Source organism: Brachyhypopomus gauderio, chromosome 3 (genome assembly GCF_052324685.1).
Source record: "Brachyhypopomus gauderio isolate BG-103 chromosome 3, BGAUD_0.2, whole genome shotgun sequence".
In the NCBI taxonomy this organism is placed as follows: Eukaryota; Metazoa; Chordata; class Actinopteri; order Gymnotiformes; family Hypopomidae; genus Brachyhypopomus; species Brachyhypopomus gauderio.
In genome coordinates this window covers 4541191-4564480 of record NC_135213.1, presented here as the reverse complement: position 1 = coordinate 4564480, position 23290 = coordinate 4541191, and the positions used below count along the sequence as shown (strand labels likewise).

Below are 23290 nucleotides of genomic sequence, written 5' to 3'. Positions count from 1 at the left end.
TCTTCTGTGCCTGAAGCTGGGAATAGATGTGGCAAAGATCTGGATGGACTGGCCAGCTGAAAACAGACGGCTGACCAACACAAAGTGGACACATAGCTGAAGAGGTTGAGTAACCAGAGGACACAGAAGCAAGAAAAAGAAAGGCATCAAACATACCTAGCCATGGTTCAAATGATGACGGGCGATGGAAAAGGTAACGGAAAAAAAGACTGGAAGTGGCAGAAGAAGGATAAACGCGAGAAGCATTTTTGGCAAAGTCAAGGTGGGGACTGATGGTCGGAGGGGTCGACTGGTGACGATCCGGAAGGGTCAGGTAAGAATTCTAACACTGGACTCTCTGTGGCAGATGCCTAGTGCGTTTGTAACAGGGGTCTCTGGAACGAATTCATACTTGCTTAATTTATCCATATTTGCTCAATATTTTCATACTTGCTTAATAAATTTTTTACTCTATTATCTTACCCAACTGCTTCTGACTTTTATTGTGCTCACCATTTAAGGGTTACAGAATTTCAACCACAGTTTCTAGTACTCATGAACCAATTTTCTTTTGTTTTCACAGAGCTGGAGCAGGCTTGCACCCTGCATACATGCGAATAGCAATAGTCCACTGTTTGTAGAAAATAGAACTATTGTCCAAAAGGAAATTGCATTATGGCAGATGAAATTGCAGAGTTGCAAGACAAGTGGCAAGGAACATTTAAAAAAATAAAATATGGTTCCAACATTCTCTGTAGTGGAGGAATGATAAATGGGCTATACAAAGTGATGTAATTGTTTGCAAGATAAGTTCATTGTAACCTGGGTTCACAGATGGAGCATTTCCCAGCAATCTTAGTCATCTTGAAGTATTAAGCAATTTTATTCCTGTGTAGCAAAATGTATCTAAATGTAGGTTTACAGATAAATGTGCAGTGACTGTCCCCAGTGAACCGATAATTTTTTATAATGCATGAACAAATGACTTTGCTAGTCACTGAATGCCAGATTTTGGTCAAATACATTTGTTTTCATAAATCTACATGATGTAGGAAAGACAACAATTGTATTCATATTAAATATCTCCCAGTATTTCCAGTGTCAGTCTAATAAAGGAAATGTAAGAGACCAAACATGTAAAATCTGTAAACTTGATTTTCTGATGATACATTGCTTTAAAGCCAATTACTGCCTTGCACACTCTTGGCATTCTCTCAATGAGCTTCCACTAATTAACCCTAATGAAACACACCTGAAAACCACTTCAGGTGACTACCTCTTGAAGCTCGTTGAAAGAATTTCAAGAGTGTGCAAAGCAGTAATCAGAGTAAATTACTGCTCTATTACTATTTTGAAGAAAGTAGTGTAATGTATTGTGTTTTCACAACGCATCTGTTGTGCCTGTGCGGGTTTCCATATGGCACGTAGGCAGCGTGCATGAGGGGAAGTGGAAATAAAGCAGTGCCATGTGTTAGTCAGCTCATGTATCGTGTTCATTATTTTACATGCTGTCAGAAGTCTGTCAAGAACAGAACCCTAAGTAGCGATGTCTACCCCGCAGTTTGAGCACCCCAAAATAGACTGGGATTCGGCTGACTTATATCAGGAGTTCGAGAGGTTTAGGAGCCATGTTACGTTTGTGTTCGAAGGTCCCCTTTCGGAGCTCGCGGCTAAGCAGCGCGCAGGCTGGCTAGACACATGGATCGGTGAGCAGGGCAGAGAAATATTCAAAACGCTCGAATGGAGTGCTGATGAGAAGGAAGACCCATTCAAAGTGCTCGACAAGTTTGCTAACTATATTAGGCCACGGAAAAGCGTGTGCAAGAAAGATTGCTAGACAAAGGCGAAGACCTAACATTAGCCAAAGCTGTGGAAATTCCCCAACAGTTTGAGATGTCGCAAAAATAGATGAAAATAGTGAGGGAGGAGGACACGCAAATATGTACAGTATCCACAAAAATGCAAATGCCTCGTAAGCAAATGCTCGTTCAGAAACGGCAAAAACCCACACACCAAGCAAAGAATACAGCACCAGCTAATCAGCAAAAGCACTGCCAAAGCTGTGGTAAACATCGGCAACACAAATGGAGTCAAGGAAAGTGTCCTGCTAAAGGTACTGTCTGCTCTTATTGTCAAAAGCCAAACCATTGGGCAGTAGTTTGTCGTAAACGTTCAGTAAGCTCTCTGAGTGTAGAAGATATTTTAGACATAAATGTGACACAAACAGAAGAGGCAGAGCCAACAGCTCATGCAGACAAATGGGTAGTCTGTGTCAAAATTTCATCTCAAGATGTAAAATTTAGAATAGACACTGGAGCTAAGTGTAATACGCTGACAGTAAAACAATATCAGCTTCTCACGCACACGAGTGAAATGAAGCACTCGTCCAAAGTGCTGTGCTCTTACTCAAATCATAAGCTAAAGCCAATAGGTGCCGTGGATCTTGTAGTGCGATTCAAGAACCATGAAACGACAGCAGAGTTTGAAGTCATGAACATTGACCAAGAAAACGTGTTAAGTGGCAGCACAGCAGAAGCTTTAGGTCTAATCATTCCTGTTGACTCACTTGGAACGAGCAAAGGCGATACAGTTAGTGCTAGTGGACATACAACTGTGCAGAATCAGTCAAAGGGACTGGATGATTTTCCAGAACTGGCACGCACCACATTTTCCCTAACAAATGTATACAGACCACCAGGGCCTTACTCAGATTTCTTAAAAGATTTCACAGATTTTACAGCAAATTTAGCAGTTAGTAGTGACAAAATAATAATGGTAGGAGACTTTAACATACATTTTGATAATGCGGAGGATCCACTGACAAGGGCTTTTACTTCTATATTGAACTCTGTTGGCATTAAACAAAACGTTGTAGGACCCACACACTATCAAAATCATACCCTAGATTTAATCTTAATGTTGGGTATTGACGTAGATAATATAAATATACTCCCGCAAACCGTAGCTATCTCTGATCACTATTTAGTCAAATTTGAGATTCATCTTAACATAAATACCCGCCCGTCTCCTCGGCAGTGTATAAAGCGCTCGATAAATTCATTAACAGCAACACAGTTTATTGAAGCCCTCCCTGATTTAACTGCTCTAGCCCACTCGCCATCCAATCCAGGAGAGTTAGACAGTCTAACCAACTGCATAGAGAATACCTGCAGATCAGCTCTAGATATAGTAGCTCCACTCAAATATAAAAAGACTAGATCTAAAAAACTCGCTCCGTGGTACACTGACCAAACTTGAAACTTAAAACAAATAGCACGTAAATTAGAGCATAAATGGCGATCTACTAAGTTGGAAGTATTCTACTGTGCCTGGAAGGATAGCATTATTGACTACAAACGGGCACTCGCTAAAGCACGCTCAGCATACCTAGCCTCACTGATAGAGAAAAATAAAAACAATCCTAGATTTCTTTTTAATACTATTTCCAAACTTACAAAAAATCAAGCAGGCGCAGAACCTCAGATTCCAGTAAACCTCACTAGTAATGTATTTATAGATTTCTTTGATAATAAAATAGAGAATATTGGACAAAATATAAAACCTTTTATTAGCAATACAACTGGTATGTCATCTGGTTTGGTTGATATCGATTTAAATCGCATACTGGGAGAAAAACTTGATGCTTTTCATCCACTCCCACAATCAGAATTAGAGAAAATTGTGCTACCTGCACACTAGACTCGGTTCCCTCAAAGTCATTAAAAGAGGTATTACCAGCGGTAACTGAACCTCTTCTAACTATAGTTAACTCATCCATTACAATAGGTCACATGCCCAAATCATGTAAATTAGCAGTTATTAAACCTCTGATCAAGAAACCAAATCTTGATCCTACTGTACTATCTAATTATAGACCCATTTCAAACACATCATTTATATCTAAGATCATAGAAAAAGCTGTTGCCCAGCAATTATGCCTATATCTGCATAGGCATCACATATTTGAAAAGTTCCAATCTGGTTTTAGGCCCCATCACAGTACTGAAACAGCATTAGTTAAAGTAACAAATGACCTCCTCCTTGCTTCAGATCAAGGCTATGTATCGCTGTTAGTGCTTCTTGATCTTATGCTGCATTCAATTGGAAGTCGGGCAGTAGATTTCTCCGAGGTGAAACTCGTTTACGCGACTTGCTCGCGTTTATGTGGTTTGTGTGTGTGAAATGAAAGAAAAATGGAGGCTGTCGAACGTTTGTTCGTCGTTTGGCTAATCATCAGTATTTACAAATTGCATACACGTCAATTCATCATGTAATGTACACGATACTTAACAGTAGCTGCCACTATTCATAAATGTTTATAGGTATGTGAACAAAATTTAAAATAATGCTATTCTGTCAGCAAAACATTAGCTGTTGATTTTAGTTTTTGAACACAAATGCAGCAAAAATATGTGTTGATAATAGAGGTTTAAAATAATGTTACTATTGGAATTAGCGTACGAATTGTACATCATTATTTAGCATCTTACTGTTAATGTACTGTTCAGCCATTTTGGAAATAGCGTTTACGTCACAACTCGGGCAGTTTGTGCTGCATCGAAAATCTCCATGTGTCCGACTTCAGCTTCCGACATCAGAGGGTGTTCATGTCGTGCCCTCTGGTGGGAAACTCGGTTTTCCCATAAAACCGACACCACTTGAATGCAGCATAATGCTGACTTATTACAGGGTCAGATTAAGGTATCTTAGTAGACAGCATTTTAAGGTATCTAAGAATTGAGACAGCCTACTTCTCAGGAACGCGCATTCCATGACGTAAGATGCTGTCTATGTAGAGAGCTCACTAGGTTTTGAGACAGACCCTTAGAATACATCGGTCAACTGTTAGTCGTATTATTCTTAACACAATTGGGTAAGAATAATAAAACATATATTTGATTGGTGTTCTCCTTATCAGGAGAGGAGGAACAGCAGACTGGATCTAGGGGTTGTGGAAAAGTACAGGGGGAGTGAGATGTAGACAGAGAGAGAGAGACAGAGAGACAGGGAGAGAGAGAGAGAGATAGAGAGAGAGAGTTTCTAACTGAGGAGCAGACACACAGATAAAGGAGTGAACTGAATGTCAGAGTGTTCTGTCTGAGGGTCACAGACAGTAAATCACAAATTCCCTTACAGTCAGCAACAGTTTTTTTGTGCTCAAAAAGTCCAGGAAAAGGCTACAATAGCCAGCTATGAGGTTGCCCAACTCATTGCAAGACATGGCAAGCCTTTTTCAGATGGAGACCTCATTAAACAATGCCTCGTTAAAGTCGCAGAAACAATGTGCCCTGAAAAAGTGCAGGACTTCCACAGCGTCAGCATGTCCAGAAATACAGTTGTGCGACACATTGAAGACTTGTCAGCCAACGTTTAACTGCAACTGTCTGATAAAGCTTGTGCTTTTGATTTATACTCCATCACATGCGATGAAAGCACTGATCCCACTGACACCACACAGCTGCTAAATTTTTTGCTGGGAGTGGATGAAAACTTTGGAGTTACAGAGGAGCTGCTCGATCTTAAGAGTCTAAAAGGCACAACAACAGGTGTGGATATTTTTGAAGCTGTGTCAGACTCAACTGACTAAATGGGACAAGCTGTGTGGTGTTACAACAGACGGGGCTCCAGCTATGGCAGGTGCACACAAATGAATGTCCTCTATGATGTGCTCTAAGGCGAAAGAGACTGGAGGTGAGGCTTTTAAAATGCACTGCATTGTTCACCAAGAAGCCCTTTATGCCAAGACAGTCAATCTTGGAGATGTAATGAACAAACTTGTGAAAACTGTCAACATAATTCGAACAAGGGGACTGTACCACAGAGAATTTGAGGCTTTCCTTTCTGATGTCAATGCTGAATATGGTGATCTAGTCTATCACTCGGATGTGTGCTGGCTAAGCCGCGGCACCGTGCTAAAGCGTTTTTACTCCCTGAGGACAGAAATTGACCGTTTTTGAAGGAGAAGGACCGACGTCTTCATGAGCTGAATGACCCTCTATGGTTGGCAGACCTAGCGTTTTTAGTTGATCTGACAGATCATTTAACCACCCTGAACAAGAGCCTACAAGGGAAAGAGCAGCCTGTACCACAACTTTATGCGCACATGAAAGCATTTTGTGTGAAGCTCAATCTTTCTAAGACACAACTGCACAACTCCAACATTGTGCACTTTCCCACAGTGTCCGAGATCAGAACTGCTTATCCACAGGCCAACCTTTCTGCTAAAAAAAGCTGAAATGTGTGTCTGTGATTAAATGTCTCGAAACGGAACTCGGACAGCGCTTCCAGGATTTTTCTGTAATAGAAAAAGACATCAAGTTATCCGAGACTCTTTCTTGGTGGATCCTGAAGAAGTGGAAGAGAATCTGCAATTAGAACTCGCAGAAATCCAGTGTGATGATTCTCTGAAGAATCAACATCAGCAGCTCTCCCTCCCCGAGTTCTACCGGGGCTTGGAAAAGGAAAAGTTTCCTCTGATGAGACGCCACGCAAAAAAAAAGATCAGTCTATTTGGCTCAACATACATATGTGAGCAAACTGCTGTTAACACTGAACAAAAGCTGATTGAGAACCAAAATGGCCGACAGCCATCTCCATAATGTCCTTCACATCTCAACCCCTAAGTTCACTCCAGACCTGCCAGCCGTCCTTCGGTCCAAATCACAGCAGCACTGCTCCCACTGAGTCAATGTCCTTCCCACTTTAGGTGAGTAAAAATATATTCCACAGTAACCCGAGTTAATGCATGTGCCAGTAGTATACTTATATAGTATACTTCAAATATCAATAATGTGCATCAATTCTGTCACTACACCTGCTTTTGCGCTCCACTTTCTTATACTGATCTCATCTGATGCAGATGTGCTACTTGATCAAGTTACATGTGTCCGGATGTTTGACACAAGTGGCGTCGGATTAGCACCACAGCTGGACGGCCCGATTTACATACCTAGTGCAGCTGATACTCACCAGAACAATTTACTAAAATTATATGCACTCCTGTTATTAAGTCCAGTTCAGTCTGTGTATGTTGATAACCATTTCAAACGATTGTTAATAACTTAAATCTTCTTCTTCTTCTTTCGGCAATTCCCGTTTAGGGTTCTCCACAGCAGATCAAACTCCTCCATCTGGCCCTGTCCTGAGTGTCCTCCACTGACACACCAGCCACTCTCATATCCTCTACCACTGCATCCATAAACCTCCTCTTAGTTCTACCTCTCCTCCTCTTGCCTGGAAGTTCCATCCTCAAGACCCTCCTACCAATATACCTCTCCTCCCTCCTCTGTACATGTCCAAACCATCTCAATCTCGCTTCTCTAACTTTATCTCCAAAACATGCTATATGTGCTGATCCTCTAATAAACTAATTTCTGATCCTATCCTTCCTCGTCACTCCAAATGAGAATCTCAACATCTTCATCTCAGACACCTCCATCTCCCTCACCTGTCTCTTTGTCAGTGCCATTGTCTCCAGTCCATACAACATAGCAGGTCTCACTACTGTCCTATAGATCTTTCCTTTCATTCTAGCCGACACCCTTCTATCACAGATCACCCCAGACACTTTATGCCATTCACACCACCCTGCCTGCACTCTCTTCTTTACCTCTCTTTCACTTCCTCCATTACTCTGTACCCTCGACCCTAAGTAGGTAAACTCGTCAACCTTCACCAAATCAACTCCTTGTAACTGGACCTGTCCACCGTCTGCCCTCTCATTCACACACATGTACCCTGTTTTACTCCTGCTCACTTTCATTCCCCTGCTCTCCAAAGCATATCTCCATCTTTTAAAGCTTACCTCCACCTGCTCCCTACTCTCACTACAGATCACAATGCTGGCATGAAACCATACTGCTGCTCACAGATCTCTACCTCTCCTCTAAGCCTAGCTTCCACTACTCTTTCCCAGATTTTCAGGCTGTGACTGATCAACTTTATTCCCCTTTAATTACTACAGCTCTGAACGTCACCCTTATTCTTCAAAATCGGCACCATTATGTTTCGTCTCCACTCCTCAGGCATCTTCTGACCTTCCAAGATTCTGTTAAATAACCCAGTCAAAAACTCCACTGCTGACAACACGTTTCCATCTTTATCCTTTATCATCCTAACCTGCTGCACATCCTGCCCATCCTGGTTTCTCTGTCTGGCCAATCTGTACAGATCCTTTTCCCCTTCCTTAGTGTCCAACTTCTCAGACAGCTTGCTATATGCCTTCTCTTTAGCTTCTGCCACTGCTCTCTTTGCCTTACGACACATCTCCTTGTACCTCTGTCTACTTTCTTCATCTCGCTGAAAATCCCAATTCTTTTTAGCCAACCGCTTTCCTCTCAGACTTCCTGAACTTCCTCATTCCACCACCACGATTCCCTCACTGCATTTGAAGTCCTATCCCAGGTATCCAGAACACCACCACCATTACCCAGTACCTGCCTCACCTCATCCCTGAATTTTACACCACAGTCCTCATCCTTTAACTTCCTCCACCTGATATTAGGTTCCGCTCTCACTCTCTTCCTCTTCTTCACCAAAACCATCCTACATATCACCATCCTATGCTGTTTAGCTACACTCTCCCCTGGTAACACCTTGCAATCACTAACCTCTTTCAGGTTTCGTCTCCTACAGAGGATATAATCGACCTGTGTGCCCCCACTCCTATACTTTCCGTGTGTTAACTACAGCCATCTTTATCCTTTTAGCAAAATCTACCACCATTTGTCCTTCCGTATTCCTTTCATTAACAACATATCTACCCAACACCTCCTCATCACCACTGTTCCCTCCACCAACATGTCCATTTAAATCTGCTCCAATAACCACTCTCTCTTCTTTAGGAACCTGCAAAACAACTTCATCTAACTCTCTCCAGAATTCTTCTTTCTCCTCCATATCACAACCTACCTGAGGAGCATAAGCACTGATGACATTCATCATCACCCCATCAATCTCCAACTTTACACAGATCACCCTGTCACTTACTCTCTTTACCTCCACTAAACTCTTACTAAACTCATCCTTCAGGATTACCCCTACTCCATTACTCTTCCTGTCTACACCATGATAGAAGAGTTTGAAGCCACCACCAATTCTCCTGGCCTTGCTCCCCTTCCACTTGGTCTCCTGTACACACAGTATATCTATCTTCCTCCTCTCCATCGCATCAGCTAAGTCTCTCCCTTTACCCGTCATAGAGCCCACATTCAACGTACCAACTCTAACCTCCACCTTCCTGCTCTGCCTCCTCTCCTTCATCTTCAGAACCCCCCCCACTCTCTCCTCCTCCTCCTTGTCCCAACAGTAGTCCAATTTCCACTAACAGCACCAGTGGCTGTCGTTGATAACCCGGGCATCGACCGATCCGGTATGGAATTTCTATTTTTGATCCGTATCATTTGATTTGGCCCAGTTTTTACACCGGAGCTGTTATTTTGTTTTCTATGGGATGCAATGGAATAAGAGCAAGTGGGGGTGTTAAATATGATGTAACGCTCTTATTTTGATACGGAATGTTGTGTATCTGATTCAGCAGCCAATCAGTTATACTGATGTGATATAGCGTATGATGTAATGACGCATCCTGGTCAGTGAAGTGAAATTTGCTCAAGAGAGGTCGTGCTCTAGTTCTGTTCCGTGCTTATTTAATAAAGAAAAAGGAATAATTGTGAAACTCCGCTCCGCTCATTATTCATCACGTAGGTAATATCTGCGCAAGTAAGATAGTCACCTCAACAACAGTATCATCTCAATTTTACAATGCTTTGCACGAAAGCTTCTTTTGATCCTGTAGACAACAATTATCACTACCAGTATTAGTATATTTGATACATTTGAAGTATATTTTAGCATGTGTTAGAATCTGAATGGAATAACATGACTAATGATTTCAAACTAATTCCATTCATTAGTTTAGTTAGTACAAATATTTACATCATTATAGTTTGTGTCCCTATTGTCCCTTGTTAAGATGGTCCAGGATGAGGTGGTACAGTGGTGATGCTAAATATAAACCCCTGTAGTGTATGCCCCAGTTAAAAGCCCACTATAATCGAAATTCATGTTATAAGGCAATATAGATATTTTTCCTATAGATAACTAAAACGGAGTAAGAACATGTTTTCCAGGAGTTCGGTGTGAGCTCTGACTAACTTTAACCTTAGCGCAGCATGTTTGTTGATGCAAGAGAAAACAATACCAGTCTTGTCTTTAACCTTTTATTAAAAATAAATAAACATACAGAGATCTCTGGAGAGAGTACACAAAAGCCTAACTACTCTACCCTGTACCTTTGTGTGCAGGTCTCTGTCGGGGGGTGGGGGGGGGGGGGTGTTGGCAACCTTCCAAATTGATTGATATTCGTTTTGATCATAAAATTCCACGACGTTACTGAGGTTACTGTGATTGTGCCGTCACACGCTACCTTATATAAAAGGCGCCGTTCTACCAGAGCGATTTGTTGGATTACGGATTAGGTACGATTCACTTTAAAAATGGATTATCGAGACCTGCTTGAGGAGCATTACCAACTACAGGAGCGCGCAGCGAAGTTAAAGGAGGTGATTCGCTTGCAGAACCTGAAGGAGTTTTCCAGTAGCGGCAAAATCGGCGCATCCACACCGGTATGTTTATGGAAATAACTGTTATTTATGTAGCTAGCTGTTTAGGACCCTGTTTCCAGGATACGAAGAACACGAACGGAATCACGGAAAAACGGACCTCACATTTTAAAAGACGTTGTTTTAGCAACTTAGTACCAACTCGGACATTCCGTGCTCATACCTACACAGGGTTGCCAACTTTTGACGTTCGCTTGGAGTGATATTTTAACCTGGAGCCGGTGGCGAGTGTATTTTGTTGAGCGAACTAGTAACGTATTGAATCATATATGTGGATCTGATGTAAATAAACTGGATATTTTTTTTCGGCGTGAGATATCGGAAGTGTGGCGTGAGAGCGTGTGAAAACGGTCAAATGCGTGTGTCTCACGCTCAATGCGTGAGAGTTGGCAACCCTGCCTACAACGTACCGTACGGTGTGCGTTGGTTAGCAATTTGCGTGGGAATAATGTCAGAAAGGGCAGATTTAAATATGGCAATAACGTCAACAAACTAAAGGCCGTTTTACACCAAGCGGTACGCGGGTAAATGCGCCAGTACGGGAAAATATTCCCGCGGTGACAACAGGAACGAACTGCACGACAAGTCTAACTAATAACTATCTGTGACTACATCTTTCCAAATTGATGAATTTAAAACGGATTCTGAGTAGTTTTGTTAAAGTGTAACGTCGAAAAATAAAACAATATTGTTGACTTTAAACTATAAAGTTGACTTTAGCCCTTACTGGAGCTGCACTGTGCATGTCCATGTGTATGAAACTCTCCGTCCGCTCAACACCGCCCTCTCCCCCTCGAACCCGCTCTGCTCTGCTCCCACTGGGCTGCTCATCCACTCGGTTCTAACTGGTCAACCACCAGAGCGCTTCCGCTCCTGTCTTCCAGTCTGCAGACAGACAGACAGATCCTTTAAACACTTGTCTGTTAGGAATCATTAGTGTCCGAGCTGTTTACGGTCCCGCGAACAGACACGCAGTTCTCTGCAGATGGACAGAACAGTATCAGACGTGCATAAAAATACCAGTACCATTAGCAGCTTAGCTAACCGGTTATTAGAAGCCTAAGTGGGACAGCAACTGTAACTTTACACAGTTAAGTACAATGAGACTTGATCACATTCTGTTGTACGATTTATGTATTGTTTTTACCTTGTAACGTCTCAAAATTAATATTTAATTAAGCAACAGAACACGAGAGGGAGTGTGTTATTCGCAATAACACGCAACCTCGAACTAACTGTTGTATAAACTTCAATATCACACAAAAGAGTGCTGTTATACGTTCATTATGTTGTTCAATTAATTTAATAACATATGCTACATTATTTGTATTCAGGCTTACATGCGGGCGAGCCCAGATGCAAACCGCATAATCCCATGCTCCCACCGTCTGGAGAGGATGGAGCGTGAGCAGCAGCAGTTTCTTGCAGACCGCTGCAGGGATCTGACTGAAAGGAGCTTCCTGCAAGAACAACAGCAGGAGGCCATTAGAAAGCGCATCTGCGGCACTCCACGCCACCAGCCGACCAGGGTGACCCAGAGCCCACGTGCTGCTGTCCAAGACGAGCTGGACGACCTCCCCCTAGGCCTCTATGATGAGGTAAAGGCCATGCAGGCCCACATCTTCGAGGAGGCGGAGAAAGCGGCACGGAACGCCAGAGCCTTCGGCCGAGGCAGCGTGAGGCTTCGGGAAGTAGCGCGGGCCTCCAGCCGCACCCCCAGCCGCACACCCAGCCCCATGGACTCGTGTTCGCCCGTGGACACGTGCACGCCCGATGAGCTCCGGGCACTTTCTGCTCTGCAGACACCCGTGCCCCCACCGGCGGTGACCAGGCCCAGCAGAATTCCGAGGCCTCGGAATCTGTACAGGACGGCCAAGTCCATGGACAAGTCCTGTGAGGTGCCAGGTGAGTTCCTTTCCTGGAAAATATTGACTTAAAGCACTTAGAGCAGCAATGTTCAACACAGGGGCCATACTCAGCTCCCCATTTACCTCACATATAGATGTTTTCTGTAATGAATTAAAACACTGTATTTATATTTTTAAAAACCTAACTACAGATTCAGGCCATTCAAAAATGTTAACAATCAATAGAAAGTTAATTAACGGTATGCAAATTCTGTGTTGATGAATTCAGTGAGCAGCAAGAACAGAACTGGCTTTTTGGCAAGAGACTCAGTTGCTATCAAGCTGCCTCACATGGGAACCCAGGGTAACTCGGGTCAGGAGCCAAAACTCCACCTTAAACCAGCCGGTGGTGAGACGGGCCCAAAGAAGGCTCAGTTCAGCTCGGGTGCGGTGATTGGATCCATCAAGCCGGCTGAGAGAAGGGATGCCACTAGGGCTGCAGTTAGCCAGGGTGAAGGAGAGGTGGCAGAGTCCCTGAACCTGGTTAGAGAGCAGCCTCTGGCCAGACCTGAACTGGCCCTCAGTCAGGCATTTCAGCTGTTGAAGAATGAGGACTGGTAGGCTGTTACTGATCTTGAACAGACAGTCTGCTCCACACTGAGCAGACGGTGAAGACTGGACAATGATTACACCAAGCTAACAGGCATTGTGTTTTAGACCGAAGGCCAGCAAAGAGCTATATAGCTAAGAGCTATATCTTGATAGGGAACACACTGTTGCTGTTTTGTTAAGTGCTTGATATTAGTAATGGAACTTGTTTAGTATTACTGACATAATAACACCAGCTTTGTACACTGTTTGGGAACAGGGAGAAGAAGATTGATGGCTTGATGCTGGTGCGTTCTCTGGCCCAGAACCATGCAGACATCCTTCTGCCCAAGCTCCGTGATGTGTGCTTTGCCGTGGTCGAGGAGGTGAGGATCTCACTCGGAGACAAAAGCTGCTGTAATCAAAGCCAAGAGGCTTGAAAAGGAGCTTCACATTTTGCTGTCCCAACAGGACATGATCTGTTTTATGACCAATCGTGGTTATAACCTGAGGAAGAGTCCACTCTGAATGTTTTAGAGGGGAATTTCTCCTCCTTACACATGGTGGTAGAAGGGTGCAGTACAAATGAGTGATTTCCCTGCTCTGACACACCCAAATAAACCTGCCGGCTAATGCATGAGTCAGTCCAGGCAAATCCTCATGAAGAGTCTGGATTCCTGGGCCGTCATAAGAGATGTGTGGAGACTTGACCTTGAACTTGAAACTCACTGTTGCATTTCTTTACCTCTCTCTCTCCTCTGTGTCCACTGTCTCAGGTGAAGAACCTGCGTTCCATGGTGTCGTGTGCCGCCATGACCACACTGGCACACATGTTTGCCCACCTGCGCAGGGCCATGGACCCCGAGGCGGAGGCAGCCGCCCGCGTGCTGCTGCACAAGGCGGGCGACAGCAGCCTCTTTATCAGGGAGGACGTGGACCTGGCGCTCGGTGCCATGGTGCAGAGCTGCTCGCCCAGGAGGGTCATTAATGCTCTGCTGGCTGGAGGACTCCGGTAGAATCCCCTCACCAACACAATCACAATAAATAACAAAGCTTGTAGTACAAGACGGGCGCACATTTCTACTACAGTGGAGCATTGTCAGTACCAGGCAGTAGCAATATTGATGGATAGCAGCCCACTTCCACTAGCTCTGAGTTTATCATCAAACAGCAGCATGTCTGCACAGTGTCTACTCAGTTTTGTGGGCAGTCAGGAGTGATTTGTGATAATGTTTTTGGAGGAGAACACATTCTTTAGCCTTTCTTGTAAGAACGAGGATGGTAGAGTTCGTGTATTTGTTACAAACTCCAGACGAATTTCTGACTGTGTTTCTCTTGAACCCTCCAGCCACAAAAACAGCGCTGTGAGAAAAACAACAGCGCTACATCTGCAGAAGCTCGCTCTGCTGTTGGGGGCATCCCGTCTGCTCACGGGCAAGAAGGACCTCACGGAGAGCTTCCTGACCGCTATCAGCCAACTGGCTCTGGACGCGGCTCAGGAAGTGAGGTAGGCAACTCACTTGGTCTCTGTGGCCCTGGAGTCAGCAATGTGTCCATCAGCAAATTAATGAGTCAGCCATGAGAGTAATTTTAAACATGTCTCCTCAGGTTCTATGCTCGTAGCTGCATTACACTTTTGTCCAGCCATAAAGACATCATCAAAATGGTGGACAAATGTGTGCCTCCAAAGGAGAGATCGAGCATTAAAGATATCATCTTGAAGAGCAGGTACTTCTAACAACAAGATAATGAACAACCATAACCATGTCTGTAGCATATAATTTTCATACATGTACAACAATACTAATCAGATATTTTGGTCTTTTCTTTATATACAGATAAACATGTTCACATCACGGGATGACATCATCATTAAGAAACTCTCCATCTTATTTACTTTATTACATTATGTTGTCTATTATTTTATAATTTGTCACTTTATTGTCACATTATTTTATTGTTTGTTTCCTTTTTATCTTAAATTTCTTTTAATATTTTATTTTTGTCTTCTTATCTTTTGTCATGGTATGGCGGCCCCCTACCGGTCGCCTCCGTCCACAGGGGACGTTGTCGTTGTGTTGTGTTGTCGTTGTTGTTGTTGTGTACGTCCCTCAGGTGGGCGGGGCCCGCGATCCGTCTCACCTGAGGGTCGTTTGTTTGTCTATATATGTCTTGTCTTTGTACCAGTTGACCGCTGGTCATTATATCCTTCATTTTGATCAAGTCACTGGTTTTTGGTTTTATAATAAACCATACATTTTCCCTGATACTTGGCGTGATCGCTTCCGTTTTATTTCACTCACCCTGCCAGTCACATCTTTGCTTCCTTTTAATGTTTCTTTATTTTGTAAAGCACTTTGCATTGCATGTATGTATGAAAGGTGCTATACAAATAAAGATTATTATTATTATTATTATTATTATTATTATCATCTGAGCTCACATCACTACGCTCAAATATCGATGACATAACATGTTTTGCCAAACAGTTTTTGCAAAAAGTTTTGTCACCAACTCTGCTATGAAGGGATTACAGTTTACTACTGCCCCTTGTACACTACACCTTATCTATGTTTCTTGTTAGTTTACTACTGCCCCTTGTACACTACACCTTATCTATGTTTCTTGTTAGTTTACTACTGCCCCTTGTACACTACACCTTATCTATGTTTCTTGTTAGTTTACTACTGCCCCTTGTACACTACACCTTATCTATGTTTCTTGTTAGTTTACTACTGCCCCTTGTACACTACACCTTATCTATGTTTCTTGTTAGTTTACTACTGCCCCTTGTACACTACACCTTATCTATGTTTCTTGTTAGTTTACTACTGCCCCTTGTAAACTACACTATTTCTTGTTAGTTTACTACTACCCCTTGTACACTACATCGTCTGTTTCTTTTTCTTTGTAGTGTCTCTTATTTTTCAAATCTGTTCCTTTAGGGCAGGGGTGTCCAAAGAATAGAATATGGCCCGCACTTCAACTTTTGCTTGAGTGAATTGCACTTTTTAGTTTTACTGTTGACCAAGGCAGTTGCTCCACTAAAAAGGACAATCGCAGAAAAAAATTCCCCCAAGTTACTAAACATGATGGAACCAAAGAAGCGAAAGGTAGAAAGTGAGTGCAGAAAATTTCAGAAACGGTGGGAGTGTGAATATTTCTTTAAAGAATTCAAGGGGAAGTGTGTTTGATCTGCACTGAAACTGGCAGTTATGAGAGAGTTTAATGTACGACATCATTATGAAATCAAACATCAGGCCTATGTATCTGACACTGGTGCTGAGCGAGTGCAGAAAGTAAAGCAAATGGTAGCTGTCCTGCAGCGTCAGTGTTAAGAATTATTTTCTTTTAGAGTCATCTTTCAGACATAGACCAAAACCATCAGGGTTCATAATTTGGATAATACATTTGTACAGCCCTCAGAGTTCCATAACTGGGCCCAGGAGAACAGATTCACAACACATGGATGTCAGGAAAGAGTTCCAAAGTTTAATGATAATACATGTAGTTAAATACAGAATGAAGATGTGTCAACACAATTGGGTAAGAATAATAACATAATATGATTGTTGTTCTCAGGAAAGTTGGTACAGTAGACTGGATCTAGGGGTAGTGGAAAAGTACGGGGGGGGGGGGGGGGAGAGGTTCTAACTGAGAAGCAGACACACAGATAAGGGAGTGAACTGAATGTCTGTATTGTCTGAGGGTCACAGACAGTAAATCACAAATTCCCCTACAGTCCCCTCTTTTATCATATTGATAACACAAAAATATGATAACAATAATCATTAAGCTAGCAAAGGAGTCCACAGAGATCCCCACGATGTGGAGAATGTCCTCGGAGTGAAAAGTTAGTTGTATAGTGCTACAACAGGTGTCACAAAGCAGCTTTACATATGTCCAAATACAAGTCCCAGTCCCCAGTGGGACAAGCCAAAGGTGACAGTGGCAAGGAAAAACTCCCTAGAGCATGAAGAAGAAACGTTGAGAGAAACCAAGACTCAAAGGGGAGACCAATCCTCTTCTGGTCGACAACAGACATGACATAATAGTGTAATTGTTATTCAGCAAACAGTAAAATAAGTAAGGAAAACAAAAAGAAAGAAAAGAATGTGTATTCTAGTTTTCTAGAAATCTTAGTCATGGTTTGCTGGGTGAATGTGTGTCTGAAACACATTTGCACAGGAACATCTGTCCAGTGCAGTGGAGTTGGTGTGAAGGAGGAAGACATCACTGGATGTTTGGGAGACACCATAACAGCTGAAACAGGTTGAGACTCATTAGCAGCATGACGTCAGGAGTAGGTTTACATCAGCAAGAGTAGAGACAAGATGATTAGACTGGAGCTAAAACACAGGCATGAGGGATCCCTGAGACATCAATAATAGGTTTATCTGCAGGCAGATGCAAAGAACTAGACATGGTAATATGAAAACCATTATGTTTATATGAGGAGAGACCTGTATTCACCGATTAACACGTCTGAAAAAGAAACACCATGAGTGACCTTAACCTGAAAAATGAAACACCAGCAGAGCTCTCAACTCATGGGGTGTAAATACCCAAAACATGCTCAGGTATGAGCACAGGTTTTTTTGTTTGTTTATTTCTTAATCAAAATGAATCACCAATCATATTAATGACCCCCCTTTTTGGGCGGTATGTGTAATGCCATGAACATATTGCACAAGAAATGGTAGACAAGACTTGGAAGTTCTATCCTACCATCTGAGATTCAGATCAGAACAGAGTCATTTGGAGTGCATGACTCAGGTGACCAGTGTGACCAATCAGGTGTGGCTATTAACAGCCTGATGTAGTGTGTGTGGCATGAGTGGATGAGAGAGAACCAGTTTCTCAGCGTCATTCACCAGTAGTGCAGAGGCAGCAATGGGCCTCAAGCAGGCAGGCATGCCCTGCAAAACACAACTAAGAGATTTCAAAAGATATGCAACAGACCCACGTTTACCACAATGATCCTGGGCCAGGACCCCCACAGCAGTGACCCCTTTATCAGAAACATACAGATGAAATGGCAGTTCATAGTTTGGTCGAGGGCCAGAGGTGAGGTCAGGGCCCCTTTGAGGGATCTGAAGGCATGCATCAGTGCAGGAGATCTACTCAGGATGATCTTTAGAGCAGCATTGTCACACAATTTTATCATAATCTGAACAGTCCAGTAATCAGTGGTGACAGTAGTGAACCAGCTCCAGATAGGAGATGGTAGACTGGCAAAATCTGATGACTATCTGGATGGACTGGCACTGAGAAAAGGGCAGAACAAATGTCAATAACAGTAAAGTTACAATGTGAAGCATGAATGGAGGTTAGGATTGACTTGCTGGTCAAAACTGTGAAGGGGTACGTGTCATTATGGGGTGTGACAGTAGAGGGTAAAAGCGGGTACAGGGAGATGGGGGGGTCCAAGTTCCTCCAACAGCTCCTCCCTTTTCAGTACCCTTCTGAACTTCCTGCTTCATTCCAGTCTGTACTGGAGGACTAGAGGAGCCAGCATGCTGTGCATGGCCACCTACCTTATCTACACATACAACAGGAAGAAAAGGCTTTGATGGCCTCAGAGTCCCCTTCACAGCTACTGGTGTACAGTTCCAAATTTTCAAAAGTTAACCTTTGCCTCATTCAAAAACATATATATTTTATAAACATATAATATATAATATAATCATAAACAAACTCATAATTTCATTGCTAAAATCAGTCAAATTAATATCATAACCAAAATTAGACCTCATGTCTTAAGGGTGCTCCCAATACGAGAATAACAGACAAGCAGTCAAACAATAGAAAGTAGTACGGAACACGGAGGACTCGCATATCCACACGGGTGTCAGGAAAGAGTTCCAGAGTTTAATAGTAATACATGTAGTTAAATACAGAATGAAGATGATGTGTCTTAACACAATTGGGTAAGAATAATAAAACATATGTATTATTAGTGTTCTCCTTATCAGGAAAGGAGGCACAGTAGACTAGGGGTTGTGGAAAAGTACAGGGGGAGTGAGAGGTACAGAGAGAGACAGACAGATAGAGACAGACAGAGAGACAGGTAGAGAGAGAGAGAGAGAGAGAGAGAGAGAGAGAGAGGTTTCGAACTGAGGAGCAGACACACAGATAAAGGAGTGAACTGAATGTCAGAGTGTTCTGTCTGAGGGTCACAGACAGTAAATCACAAATTCCCTTAAAGTCAGCAACAGTATTATTTCGTGCTCAAAAAGTCCAGGAAAAGGCTACAATAGCCATTAACACCTGGGCCAACTTCCTTTATACTGTATTGGGAGGTGTTTCTATTTGGTTAGATGTGGACACTGTGAAAACTCACCTCCCAGATGTGTTTCAGGACTACGCTGACACTCAAATAATTTTAGATTGCACAGAACTGAGATGTCAAACTCCAAATTCCCTTCTCCTCCAGAGTGAAGTGTTTTCCACTTATAAATCACACTGTACATTCAAAGGGTTGATTGGGATAGCCCCTCATGGCGCAGTGACCTTTGTGTCTTCTCTTTATCAAGGTGCTATCAGTGATAAAGAGATCTTAAAGCAGTCTGGCATTGTGGCCCTCCTTGACCCATCTATGGCCATCATGGTGGACAAGGGTTTCCTTGTTGAAGACTGCGTTCCATGCAAAGTCCACATACCCACGTTTCTGTCAAAGAGAGCTCAACTGTCTAGGTCAGAGATCAGAACGTCACAGTCCATTGCAAGACTGAGAGTCCATGTTGAGCGTGTGATTCGCAGAGACAAAGAACATAAAATATTCAGCACAGTGATCCCCCTTTCAATCACAGGGAGCATAAACCAAATTTTTACTGTTGCCTGTCTTTTGGTGAATTATCAAAATGGCCCCTTGGTAAAAGCCTGAGCAAACAATGGCTAATCTCAATCCAGAATTAGACAGATGATGTAATGTGAATTACGGTGATTTATTTATTTATTTTTTTCTCTAACCTTACAATGATCCCTTTAAGGTCAGGGGTCGGCAACCCGCCGCTCTGGAGCCGCATGCAGCTCTTTGATCCCTCTGATGCGGCTCAGCTTTTGAATAGAATTAATGAGTATTTAATTAAAGTATATTATTTTTGAGACTTCAAAATGTTCGGGTGGAATTTCACAAATGTCCGGTATTTAGTTTTGGTTCGCTTGAGTGACGTCATCGTCACTGAAATAAATTTCCAATTATTTTGCTTTTGTGGCTCAGAGTCAAAAAGGTTCCCGACCCCTGCTTCAGGTCATGCTAGTCTGTAAATATTGGCTGCAGTGATAAGGTACAGTGCAATATGATTAATTGTATAAAATGCTTTCACTTTTATATGTAAAATTGACACCACACAATACAACATTATGTATTTCTTAACTTTTACTGTATTTGTAAAAAATGAAATGAATACAATAGTAATACAATTGACATAATAAATTGAAATTGTTTTAATTGTTAATGAGTTCATGTCTTCATTATGATTTTCTATTGCTTGGGCATAGAGAGGTATTTTGGCATGTAAGTGTTAAAGAAAAACATGTCACACCTCCTTTTCACCTCTTCTAAAACACTGCTATCTCTGTAAACTCGCTGCACAAAGATATCATCATGGGCACAGATAACTAAATCATACCACTGCATACCAATAATCAATAACTAGTCCTGGGTTTGCCAATAATAACAATGGCTCTCTTTCAATTTGTGTAGGCCTTGTGCCACTTTGAGGAATTTGCAGTCTACATATCTTTGTGCATTTGGGCACTTAATTTCAACAATCCCAAATGATGGACGCTCAAGTGGGTCATATACAAGTCCATCAGGTGATGCACCCAGCCAAGATGCATCTGGATGATTCACTAGCCCATAGTTGGTCAAGTTCAAGTTTTTCAGAACTGCATAGTCCTTTAAGGCCCCTTCATGTGTGCTGTTTGTCGTGTCCCTCGGATTATCCTTTCTGCCAGGCTTTCTGCAGCACCTGGACCTCTAACTTGGCTCACCTCTCTGAAATGTGAGGCAGTCAATCTTTCTCTCCTAAGTGAATGCCACTCAGGTGTAGCACTTTGGGATCTTGTTGCCTCCTCAGTAAGGTGTGACTGTGACAAGGTCACAGAAAGTGAGCTTAGGTGTAGCTGTTCTTGGTGTGTTGGCACAAATGAATATTCAGGTGGGCTTAGATGGTAACATTCTAGTGGCAGACTCGGGAATGGGGGTGCATCCTCATGTATGACAACACTGTCAGATGGAGGTGGTGGTTGTTGACAGGACAGTACACTGCCAACTTGTACCTTCCCAAAGATGGAGTCCACAAGTGGCTTGTCAGGCGAGATGTTCATTGTGCAGATGAGTGGAAGAGAATCCGCGTTCATTCCAGCGTAGACTGGTCCAGGATTGAGGGTGGCCGGGTGTGGGAGCTCACCGCTGTAGCCCTTGAAAAGTGTACTTCTGAAATAAAAGAAGAGTGAATAACATTTATTTTTACACATTGTAATCTGTTCACCAGCACAACTGATTGTGAATCACATATCACATGTCATCTGAAGTACAACGAGGCTAAATTAAATTTTGAAGAGAACAGGGTCTTATCAGATGATCAAAAGCATTTATTTTTTTACCACACACTGTAATCTGCCTATTAAATTTGGTACTACATACCTAACTCCACTGGCTGTAGTAGCACCTGGTTTTGGCTTTAGGACAACCATGGCATCCACCGGTCCAGGCTGCACCCCCTATTAATTTAAAAGATGGTGTTAGTAAAGTGAATGTGATACATTAACTAACATTAAATAATGAAATAAGACAAACCATTGTTGGTGGTTTATGCCACTTCTGTTCTGTCTGTGTGCATGAAAGGACAGGAGGCACGACAGACATGCCAGATTCAGAATAATGAGCAGTCTGGAAAAGCAATGCAACCAAGTGGCTGCAGATTCCGCAACCAGCAACACAAGAGCAGTTGCTGTTAATGAGCACAACTGGCATTGAATCACGTAATGTCATCTGAAATACACAAGAGGCTAAATTTAATATCTTGAACAGAAGACTTCAGCAATGTCAATAGGCGCAATATCTGTCCCATCATGTTGTTAGTGGTGAATGTCACTTGTCTATTGTCTCATGTAACGTTTGTGCTGTTTTGCATCACTCTTAAAACACTTGGCTATACTGTCTTTCTATTCTACAGTGTTGTGCATGGTTCAATCTACTAGTTCACTGAGCAACTATAAACTAAATATATTTTAGATTTAAATTTCATTTTCACTCCAGATGAAATGCTTACACATAGGAGTGAAACAGGTCTACTTATATTTATATTATTTTGTTGTTTCCACCACCAACAACAGAACAGTGCAGGTTTTACTTCAACTGCTTCTTGAAGAGTGTTATCAGAATATGTTAATAGGTGTAAGTGTTGAAGCCATATGTTAATAAAGAAGTTAAGATGAAAGATTTGAAAGACAGATTGACAGATTTTAGAAAATGCAGTTTGAAGAATAGCTGAGGTGGACTATATTCTGCTTTTGAGTCATAGAGGTAGATAACAATAGCTCGAACTGTAAAATAAACTCCCATTTGTTTACTATAGGCAAAACAGACTGCTAATGATTCCCACTCAGCTACTCTGCATTTGGCTACCATTGTAAGCTTTGAAAACCAATGCCTATGGTTATCACAGCTTACGTGAAGTAAGAGCAAGGATAAAAGATTGAACTTGTGCTGAACTAACTTTTGAACTTGTTCAACAGAACTTTGAACGTGACACTGAACAGAACTCGTGTCATTTTAACCAGTCCTACTCTCAGCTGGTGTGGCGTATCTGTTTTCTTCATAGATCTGTAGCAGTGAGCCCTCACTGTTATCTCGTTAGCCTTACTTTTGCCTGATACTTCCATCAGAAATACAAACATGTTTATAAAAGGCATTTCTAGTACTAGGACAGGTTGGTTCGTTACTAAAAACAACATCACTTCATTAGACTGCCACCTCAGGCTAGCTAGCTAACTAGCGTCAGCCACTTACCTTCAAAATTGCAGAGGTAGGATGAAACGTAGAACTTGAAACCCTTTTCAACTTTACTCTGTGTCGTTGTACTTGATGCTCTGACAATACGACGCACATCGTTGACGGTAAACTTCGGGGACTCCAACAGGCACCTTGTGAATTTCATAGACTCGGCCATAACATTAGCACTTCCGCATACCAACCGGAAATATGGTACCATCCTGACATCAAACGAGGAAGTGGTGCGTGCA

At 42.4% G+C, this 23290-nt stretch overlaps 1 protein-coding gene and 1 long non-coding RNA gene across 4 annotated transcripts; one reads left to right on the top strand and one right to left on the bottom strand.

Annotated features, from left to right (window-relative positions):
- Positions 1 to 8409: 8409 nt before the first annotated feature.
- Positions 8410 to 15339, top strand: LOC143510037 (uncharacterized). Of its 3 annotated transcripts, XM_076999017.1 has the most exons (8): positions 10401 to 10604; positions 11936 to 12506; positions 12738 to 13065; positions 13317 to 13422; positions 13813 to 14048; positions 14385 to 14543; positions 14645 to 14764; positions 14875 to 15339. In XM_076999017.1, the coding sequence occupies exons 1-8, from the start codon at positions 10476 to 10478 to the stop codon at positions 14876 to 14878; spliced, it is 1653 nt and encodes a 550-aa protein (XP_076855132.1). In that variant the 5' UTR covers positions 10401 to 10475; the 3' UTR covers positions 14879 to 15339. The 3 variants fall into 3 exon arrangements, with proteins under 3 accessions (XP_076855133.1, XP_076855132.1, XP_076855131.1); XM_076999018.1 differs by lacking the exons at positions 10401 to 10604; positions 14875 to 15339 and adding an exon at positions 8410 to 9349 and having other exon boundaries at positions 14645 to 14856; XM_076999016.1 differs by lacking the exon at positions 14875 to 15339 and having other exon boundaries at positions 14645 to 14856.
- Positions 15340 to 20529: 5190 nt separating this feature from the next.
- On the bottom strand, positions 20530 to 22170 carry LOC143510049 (uncharacterized). Its single transcript, XR_013129872.1, has 3 exons — positions 21843 to 22170; positions 21690 to 21766; positions 20530 to 21479 (listed from the first exon to the last, which is right to left on the bottom strand). It is a non-coding gene; the product is annotated as an uncharacterized LOC143510049 (long non-coding RNA).
- Positions 22171 to 23290: the final 1120 nt, after the last annotated feature.